The 10,220-nt window shown below is 39.2% G+C and overlaps 1 protein-coding gene across 1 annotated transcript in view; it reads right to left on the bottom strand.

Annotated features, from left to right (window-relative positions):
- Window positions 1–4,750: 4,750 nt before the first annotated feature.
- LOC130554486 (ephrin type-B receptor 1-B) overlaps window positions 4,751–10,220 on the bottom strand; it is a 231,238-nt gene continuing 225,768 nt past the window's right edge. The window contains exon 16 of the mRNA XM_057334187.1: window positions 4,751–8,644. Coding sequence (XP_057190170.1) covers window positions 8,530–8,644 — 115 coding nt within the window. The 3' untranslated portion in view covers window positions 4,751–8,529. The remainder of the gene's footprint in view (window positions 8,645–10,220) is intronic.

The following is a 10,220-nucleotide window of genomic DNA, read 5'->3' as shown; positions in this document are numbered from 1 at the left end:
CCTTTCATTTCTAAAGTACTTGAAAAAGTAGTTTCAACTCAATTATGTTCCTTCCTCCAAAGGAAAGACATCAATGAAGAATTCAAGTCCGGATTTAGAGAACATCACAGTACAGAGACTGCTTTTGACAAATGATCTGCTTTTGGCATTTGACCGTGGCTGTATCTCGTTATTGGTGCTGCTAGACCTTAGTGCTGCATTCGACACCATTGAACACAGCACACTCTTAGATAGACTTGAGTCGGCATTAATGGAATAGCTTTGAAATGGTGTAAATCTTACTTATCCGACTGGTTTCAATTTGTAGGAATAAACAATGAGGTGTCACGCAAATCACAGGTCAAGTACGGTGTACCACAGGGCTCAGTTTTAGGGCCTATGCTCTTCGCATTATACAAGCTACCTCTAGGAGATAAAATAAAGCGACACGGAGTTAGCTTTCACTGTTATGCTGATGATACTCAACTTTATATTTCCTCGAAGCCTCACGAAACACAGCAGTTCAAAAGAATAATGGAATGTATAGTCGATATGAATAACTGGAGGAGTAACAACTTTTTATTACTGAACTCGGACAAAACAGAAGTGTTACTTATTGGACCGAAAACCGCCATACGTAACAACCAACAATACTGTTTAACTATTGACGGATGTTCTATACAATCCTGGTCGTCAGCAAAGAATCATGGAATTTTATTGGATAGTAATCTGTCCTTTGAAAGACATGTCGCCGACACCTGTAAAACTGCATTTTTCCATTTTAAGAATATATCTAAACTACGCCATATGCTGTCACTATCAGATGCAGAGAAGTTAATTCATGCATTCATGATGTCAAGACTAGATTATTGTAACGCACTATTAGGTGGCTGTCCTGTGGGCCTATTACAAAAGCTCCAGCTAGTTCAAAACGCAGCAGTTCAAGTTCTAACACGAACAAAAAAGTGTGATCATATTAACCCGGTTCTATCAACATTGCACTGGTTACCTATTAAGCAACTCATTAACTTTAAAATCTTACTGATTACCTATAAAGCCCTAAACGGTTTAGCTCCTCAGTAGTGAGCTCCTCTGAGTGAGCTTCTCTTGTATTAAAGTCATTCACGTTCACTACGTTCCTAGGGCTCCGGTCAGTTGGTAATACCTAGAATTTCAAAATCAAGTGCAGGTGGTAGATCCTTTTCCTATCTAGCGGCCTAAACTTTGGAACAGTCTTCCGTGTACTGTACGGAGGGCTGCTGACATCAGCTTTAGAATTGAATGTTTTCGTATTTATTAATATAACTTTAAAATGCAACATTCTGCTTAATTTATTTATAATACATACATATAGGACTTCATAGTGCATATAATATTTGACCTGTGTTTCTCTCTCTTTCATCTTAAATGTGTGATAACCACACTGTGTGTGTGTGTGTGTGTGTGTGTGTGTGTGTGTGTGTGTGTGTTCATGTTTGTATATCCTGGTGGGGACCTAAACCTGAATACACACCAACACATGGGGACTCGTGTCACTGTGGGGACCAAAATTGAGGTCCTCATGGGCACAAAAGCTTATAAATTGTACAGAACAATATTTTTTTTAAATCTAAAAATGCAAAAAGTGTTCTATGATCTTTAGGTTTAGGGTTAGGGATAGGGGATAGAATATACAGTTTGTACAGTATAAAAAAAATTACACCTATGGACTGTCCCCACGGAGATAGTAAACCAGACATGTGTGTGTGTGTGTGTGTGTGTGTGTGTGCGTGCGTGCGTGCGTGCGTGCGTGCGTGCGTGCACGTGTGTCAGTGCGTGTGTATTTTGTGCTCTGTATGTGTGGAGTTGTGTTTTATGCATGTGGGTGTGTATGAACCTGTGTGCGTGTTTTTTTTTCTGTGTGCCTTTTTTTGTTTTTACTTGTATAACTTGTAACATAAAATGTTTTGCTTAAAGTCAACATGTTTCATGTACAGCTGCTTTGTAACAATGAAAATGGTAAAGATCGCTACATGAATAAATTTGACTTGACTGTGATTCCTGTCATGGGGAAAAAAGGAAATTAGGAACAATCTGAACAGTTGCATGTTGATTCTTGCCTCATGAATATTAATTAGGTATTGCTGTTAAATAGGCCCTGTAGTCATAGTAGATGACCACTTACTGTTCACTTACTTCTGCTTGGTCTTAAAGTTATTTAATGTAGACGGCTAAAAATTTTCGTACAGTTGTTAAAACTAGCCAGAATGGCTATTTTGATGCAAATAAGCTCAAGAGGGCTGGATTTGTTCCAGAGGGATAAGACACGATCGCTAGCAGCATCGTGAAAATATTTATTGCACTTGTTTTCCTTTGTGAAGTGCATTGAGCTATGGGGACTTGTTTAAGAATCTGATGTTTGTTTTTGATTCTCAAATAGAAGTCTTATCTGCTTCAGTGAATAAATATGAGAGATATTACCTCGACACTCCCTCTATCACACACGCATTGCAACAGCATTAATTATCTGTCAGTGAATATCTTATGTATTCTTTCCCAGCTCTCACAAACACAATTTTCCCCTCCACTTTAATTATATCAATGAGGATAACATATCAATTCAAACAAATGTTTTGGAGAGTGAGCCACGTGGAGAATTATCCCTATAAATAGCCATTAAAAATGCATAACTGTCAATTATTGCACTTGTAGAGCAATTATGCCGTCTCAGTGACCTTGCATTGGTCTTTTCCATTAGGAGGAGCTCTCGGAGAAATGAAGTGTCATGTTCCATATGGGGCTCCATCCCACCAGATAATGAAATAAAAGGAGGATAGAAATAAACACTTCAGTAATGAACGCCCTCAGAACTTCTGTGAGAGGTTGAAATGAGAGGAGAGGGGCACGCTGGGGAGGGGGTCAGCATACCTGGACATGCAAGGGCTTATTTGATGTTAAATTTTTATTGGAAATATAATTTTCACAGCTGGAGAATTGAAAGAACCTCTTAGAGATAAAAAAAGAAAAGAAAAGAAAAGAATATTAATGGATAAGCATACGGGTCTCAAATCAGCATCATTTGCATTTCTTCAGGGAGAATTTACTACGAAAGAATTACGCCCCACTCACTCGCACACTGTCTGTTGTTTTAGCACCCGATTCACTAAAAGAATTATGCAAATCGGGAAATGGTGCCCACAAAACCTGTGCTAAATGCAATTTGCATACGCAATTCCCAACATTCCCAGATTGGTTATGAGTGCGAGGACGCAGCAGACCACCACCATCTGACATACTTTACGTTCAGTATAGACCACTTCGCAAGATGTAAACACTGGTCGAGAAGCACTTCCAGTTTAAGTTTGTATTTATTCAATTTTTTTACATTTTGATTCGGTTATAAATATTCTGTTGGTTGTATTTTGATTAAACGTTTGTGAAGTGTTGCAAAAACTGAAACAGGAAGTTTATCTTGACCAGCGTTGTTTTCATCTTCCTATAAACGGTTTCATCGGACGCACGCAGTGGCCCAAAGTGAACTTCTGTTTGGTTATAACTTTTATATTTTATTTATATTAATATTATATTGTAAATTAATTGTATTAAATTAAATCAAAACTACTCAACTTTTTTTGCGGAGGTTTATCGGAAGTTTACTTTGAGCCACATAATGTTTCTGTTGTTGCATGCTGAAACCGTCTATATAGAATATATACTCTATACACTCTTAAAAATAGTGAACGTGGGAATAAATGTACGTAATGCCCTTCACTGTGACAGAAGACAGAAAAAAGCAAATGTATACAAATACCTGTTAAAATAAAATGCAGTTTACCACCTGCTTACCATATTTAGCTAAAACTTAAAAGCATGTGGCTAATTAGTAAAACAAAGCTTTCTATGTTGAAATATAGTGCACAAACTGTTTAATGAAAATGTAATATTGGCATCCATTACTGGCATCTTGGTGTTAAACACGAGAAACATGGATACTTACGATGACATTTTACTAACACGTAAATCTGTTTTAATGTGTTGCTTAAACACCACAATCTCTCTCGAACATCATCTGTGGATAGCTGAAAGACTGCAGAGCTGGAACGCTGGAGAGAAACAAATTCAAGGTTTCCATCGCTGTGATTTGCTTGCACCTGGAGATCTCATCTGTCTGCGTCTGAACAAAGAGAGTGATGTCACTACAAGATGTGTATAAGGTTAACGACTAGTTAGTTGGTCAGTACAGGTTCACAGTATTGATTAAAATGTAGTTGTCATTTCCAAAAAGTCATAAAAAGTATGGCATGTGTAAAGAAAGGTGATATGTGACACTTGTATTTATGTGCAGTGATTTTATTTGGAAGAAGAGCAATGTTGAGAGGAGATATTTGTTGTCAGTATGTTGTAAGGTGTGACAAGTACGTACATTTGCTATTCTTTGCTGTGCTGTCACTCCTTAATTATTTGATAAACTGTGTTGTTTTCATAGAAACAATTACAACTGAAGTAGAGTATCGCTGGGCAGTTATGAATGTACTGCCTCATTAGTCAAATTATTACAGCCTGAAAAACAAACACAAACGTCTCACTTTCTATCTTTAAGCCTAACAAAAAAATATAGCAGGGTCAACCTGACTGCAGGAAGCTCCTTTCCCTCGGTAAATAAAAACATAATAACAAAAATAATAATAAACGATGAAAAATGAAATTCATAATGAATGAATCTTTGATATGTGGCAGCGCTGCTTATCTGCAGCTCTGACCTGACGCACACATTCATCCACACCAGCTTTTTTCAACTTTTCCAAGGTCTTTATTGAGTGCATTTCAGTACAATAGTTTTCAGAAAATTACAGTTTTAAACTCTGACATACTCATCACAAGAAACAAGTGGTAACTATATAGCCTTGGCGGGGTGGGGGGACTTTCCTTCTTTCAGTATCTACAGAACAGTGCGAGCTAGAATCCATGGCATGCTAGTTTCATCAACAGTTCACTCTCTCTCTATCTCCCCCTCTCTCAAACCCTTTGACTTTCTCCCCTCTCCTTCTCGGTTGCCAAAAGTAATGCTTCATCACTTCGTCATGAACGTTTCGTTTAAAGCGCAGTAAAGAGAAACTGCAAAAAGTCACAGGCCCGTTCCTACAGGCAGTTCCAGACGAAGCTTTTGTTTGTGCTTGTGAAGTCTGAGCAGTGCTCGTGAACGCATACACCCGACACGGCTCAGACTTCAGTTGGCACGGTAATGGCATCGCCGCTGATCCTCTGCCAAATATGCACAAGATTCCAGAATGTGTCGACACTCCAGGCAAGGAGCGATAAAATTAGACTGGAATCATTTCCGCTCATCGTCTCATCCCCTGGCCGTTTCTTTTTGAACACCCCTAAAAAACACCTAGATCTCGATGGTGCTAACTGAACATAAAGAGCAAGAACATTTAAATAATTGAAGAGAGACGTGGTGGAAAGGACACATTCTCATTACAAACAATCTGTTAATGTACATATGCAAATATAAACCACATATTACATCTGAAATGGTTTAGTGCTTTATGTGCAGACAGTGAAGAGCAACTATTCAGATTAAAAGATGATCAACACTATGCCAATTGTCATAAGTACCAAATCCCCTCTGCATTATTTTTATATGGAATAATGTGCACAGATGACGTTCCATTTTTTCTCCTAACTCCATTTCTCGCCCTGGACTGGCTACAGTCTCCTCCTCTCGTATAGCTCTTTTGTTCTCACTCACCCCAGCTCATTCACCATTCTCTGCCGTCTGTTTGCTATGTCGGCAGGTAGCCGGCAGGCCCCGCCCTACCCAGTGTGTCCATGGGGATGAGATCGAGTCAGCCATTTTTCAGTGGGGCCATACGGCAGGACTCCGGACAGCTTGGTTACGCCCCACAGCGAACGAGCTGGACGCAAGCCACGAGAGGCACAGGGCGGAGATACTTAGTGAGCATTAATTGAGCCGCTTCTGGTGGCTTACACAGCGGTACATGAAGAGACATTTTAATGTTGTGCTAACGTTTATATAAAAGAGGAACACAACTGGAATTTGTCCACGGTGTTTTTATATAGAGAATTAAATGCACTTTTCTTTTATGCAATACAAGTCTTTTGAAAATGAACCATGGTTTTTGTGGTAAATTTGAAGTAACCGTATTTTTTTGGTGTATTGATTACCATCAGGACCCCCTTGAAAATTTTTTTTTTTTTTGGCAAAACCATGGTTTTACTAAAGCAACCATGATTTTTTAATTAGAAACATGGTTATTTTGTGGTAACCATTCTGTAAAAAACTGTAATTTAGAGAATTTTACTGTTATTTTTAACAGACTTTCTATGTATCTGTAAAATTTTCTGTCATTTTACAGAATTTTAATTTACGTTTTTCTTTAAACTGTGAAAACCTGTCAAATTACAGAAAAAGACTGCAAATTTACAAGAACAAAATGAAACACATTGTAATTTTACATTTTACACTATTTTGTACAGATAAAAATACAGTAAAAAATGTAAAATTACAGAAAACTGCAAATTTACAAAATTTTTACAGGGCATGGATTAACTACAGTAACCATGTTATTTTTTTGTTTAAAATGTAGTAAAACAGTGGTTCATTTTCGAAAGGGAACACAAGTTGCAGTAGCCTACAATTAATGCAAGTGTGCGTGCGTGCGTTTGTGTGTGCTTGTCCAAAGGTAAGAGCTATTGACAGAAGCTGCAGAAATGTATCATCTTTAACAAAGAAGCAATATGCTTTTTGGTTGCCATGGTGAAATTCATTGTGGCCAATTAGGTGTAACACCTCGGGTATATCTGCATGATGGATTATGTGTGTATGTTGCTCTTAGACAATAACCATAAACCATGAGACTCATTAACTTACAGACAACGTAGCGGCTAATTCATCACACACAAACACCGCATGCACGCTCATTGGCCACTGATTTCTAATGTTTTTATGCAGAGATAAAAATACTTTAATCACCCTAAACCTAGTTTTCACACACCTTTATGTAGTTTTAGATTTCCATCTATACATAATTTATGTTTACTAAGCTGTTTTTCTCATGGGAACCGTTGGCAGGTCTACAACCCGAGCCACATACACATACTTCAACAGATGAATGAAAGGTAAAGCAGTTAACAAAAAAAAAAACATTTTTCTCCATGGCAACCAAAAATATGAACCAAGAAAGGTCCCGAATGCGGGAACGATCCGTGTGTGCGAAGAGAGTGTTTCACTGACTGGATAAGTAGAATGTGCTCAATGGGGTGGTGTTAGGCATCTGTTCCTAAAGGGTCACACAGATGTTCCATCCAGACATGCACGCAAATAATTGGAGAGCTGATGGAACGGAGAACAAGTACCGCGTTTAACAATGTCAGAGAAATATCTGAAGCTGAGAGAGCAACTCGGTCTGATCGGGAATTTCCCGCGCACGTAGCTAGCTCCGTGTCCGTCTATTACCTGTCTGTGACCTTTCAGTTCGCTTATCATGTAAACACGTGTTTGAAAAACAGATTGGCGGTTTTTAAGACCCTGTTAGACCAACATTAGTACAGCTTATTAACAGTGGAACTACATTTAAGTGAACCAGCTAGTTCGGGTGGCCTACCCGATGCTAGTCGACGCATTCAAACACTCACTAACAAGAACAACTAGAAGAGGTGGAAGAAAGAAAAGCTGTACACGTAAGTGCTCAGGAGCGTGGGAACACCTACAATAAACACTGCTTCCTTTAGTGGCCTGAATGCGTAGCTTTTTTCACCTAAGGTATTTCTTTTCTCGCTATTTTATACACAACTAACTGATATTTACACAACATAGACAAAGAGTCAGAGTTCATCCCAGATCACACTCGTGGCATCACGCCCGACGCCTTCCAGAATCGCGAGACACCTAACGGGCGGTTCTGGTCCATTCGGTAAGCAACATTGCCAAAAATGCAAGCGAAAGAAGTGGGTATTTACATACAAGTCCATTCCACTTCACCTTCAATATGAAGGTTTACTCTGAAGATATACGCATTTATTTAAAGATATACATCATTTACGCTCGTATGGCCGGGGGGTGGGAAGCAGGCATACAGGATGTCCTTTGGCAATGGCAGCCATTCCGAGATCAACAGGTAGTGTAAGTGGGAAGCAGAAGTGATCAAAAACATCAGGAACCGGAGAAAATAACTTGAATAGTATTTGAACAGTTGACAATAACGAAAACGTAGATCGTGTGTCCGAGACCAAAACTACGGTGACAAGACGGAGACCAAAATAGTCGGCTTCTTGGGTTTTCCCTGTAAATGTAGTCAGAAGTGTTAAACAGACAGTCAAGTGGACTTCCTGTTTCCTAGTCTTAGCCAACATGTTAACAGACGTCCTGTGAATCCCGACGAGTCCCGGTTCGGTCCGGTCTGTTGGATATGGAGTTGTGATGTTTCTCCTGAAACGTTCTCAGATCAGGATGATCGTCTCTATTCTGCCGCGCTCCGATGGGATTGGGCTCACCCGCTGGTAAATCTCCCGCAAGCTGCCCGGCCCGTCGTCCGGCGCCCCCTGTAGTCATGCCAGCGCAGTGTCCGTCTGGCACTGTGCCATCTGCAGATGTATCGACTGAATGCTGTTGAGGATTTTCTTCTGATGGCCGGCCAGAGTCACACCTATCCTCAACAGGTCCCTGTGAAGAAGACAAATCCATATTTACTTATTACATCAATATTACCAATATCATTTTTTATTTGTTTATTTTTATCTTGCTATATGTTTGAAAGTATTTTATTTTACTTTAAGTTTAGTTTTCATTCATTTTCAATTAGATCAAAACATAAGGCCAAAAAACAGCTGTTACGGCAGGTGATTTTAGGTGACCTTAGTGCCTGCTTTAAATTACAGAAACAAAAGAACTCTCTTCTTTTTCTGATATCTTAGCAGAGTCTTTTAAGAAAAAGAACAACCTGTACTAATAACAGACTAACTGTGAGACAGACAGACAGAGTTAAAGAGAAGAAAGAAACAGAGCTCCCACTGGTTTGTCTATGTGAAACAGCATTAGCACATGAAAGCCACTTGTATTTAACTTCCTGTTTACGCTCGGGTTCATACTTCTGTTGCTAATTAAGCGCAGCCCCTCTCTGTGAACGACAACAGCGTTAATCACAGCGCCAGAGGCGTCGTACACCTCACTACGTTTCTCTTCACGAACAAAACAACAGGAGCTGTGTTTCAACATAAACAAACGCATATCCACCTGTTCGTTCAATAGTCAAAATCAAGTCTAAACACATCCTAAGTCTCCAAGCGAAACACCCCGTACAGGTTAAAAATCAATATTAAATATGTTAGCGGACACATTTGACTGCCCGGCGTTCTCTGATCAATGCGTCTGAACGTCTGTAACCCAGAGAGAGCTTTAATTACGCTCACCGTACCTGATAAACAGAAAAGGCAACACACTAACTCAACTAATTCAACCAATAATTAGATTTCATCTCAAATTTAATGATAATATGCAAGACCTGCTTAATAAGACACATAATTGTTGTAAACATAACAATTGATGTAATGGAGGTTAACAGCGTTCTAGTTAATCCGCATTTATGGTGCTGTGTGTAGTTTTTAGGAGGATCTATTGACAGAAATGCAATAAAATATGAATAACTATGTCTTCAGAGGTGTATAGACGTGTATATAGAGGTATAGAGGTGTTATGTTTTTATCACCTTAGAATGAGCTATTTCTATCTACATACACTGCGGGTCCCCTTACATGGAATTTGCCATGTTGTTTCTACAGTAGCCCTAAACGGACACATTGCTCTTTAGAGCGCGTTTCGTAAATACATTATCTCCTTCAGCAAAGAAGCAAAAACGTGATGACATCTTAGTCCTGTGCCGCCACCGTTGTGCTTCCAAAAGGGAGGGGGTGGAGTAAGCCATTGGTTGCAATTCGCAGTCGTGTACGATTTCGCCAAAATTGTCAGTTTGATGTCACGTTTACTTTAACCTTCGAAAAGAAACAACCTGCAATTTTATGTTTCAAACAGACATTGTATTATAAAGGTTAAAGCTTTGGCTATCCATAACAATCTAAAACATGCTTCTGATTGGGTTGGGTTAACACAGTTTCTAGTTGGATAAAACGGTTGAGTTGAGGTCGATCTAAAATGTGGACCATCTACGTAGGAGCAAGCTTGGTGGTTAACCATATTCCAAAAACCAGACGGTAAATCATCCTGACCACCTTAACCTTTTTTA

The sequence above is a fragment of the Triplophysa rosa genome, linkage group LG5, assembly GCF_024868665.1.
Source record: "Triplophysa rosa linkage group LG5, Trosa_1v2, whole genome shotgun sequence".
NCBI lineage: Eukaryota > Metazoa > Chordata > Actinopteri > Cypriniformes > Nemacheilidae > Triplophysa > Triplophysa rosa.
The sequence above is the reverse complement of the archived record's forward strand: the minus strand, read 5'-3'. Positions and strand labels throughout refer to the sequence as shown.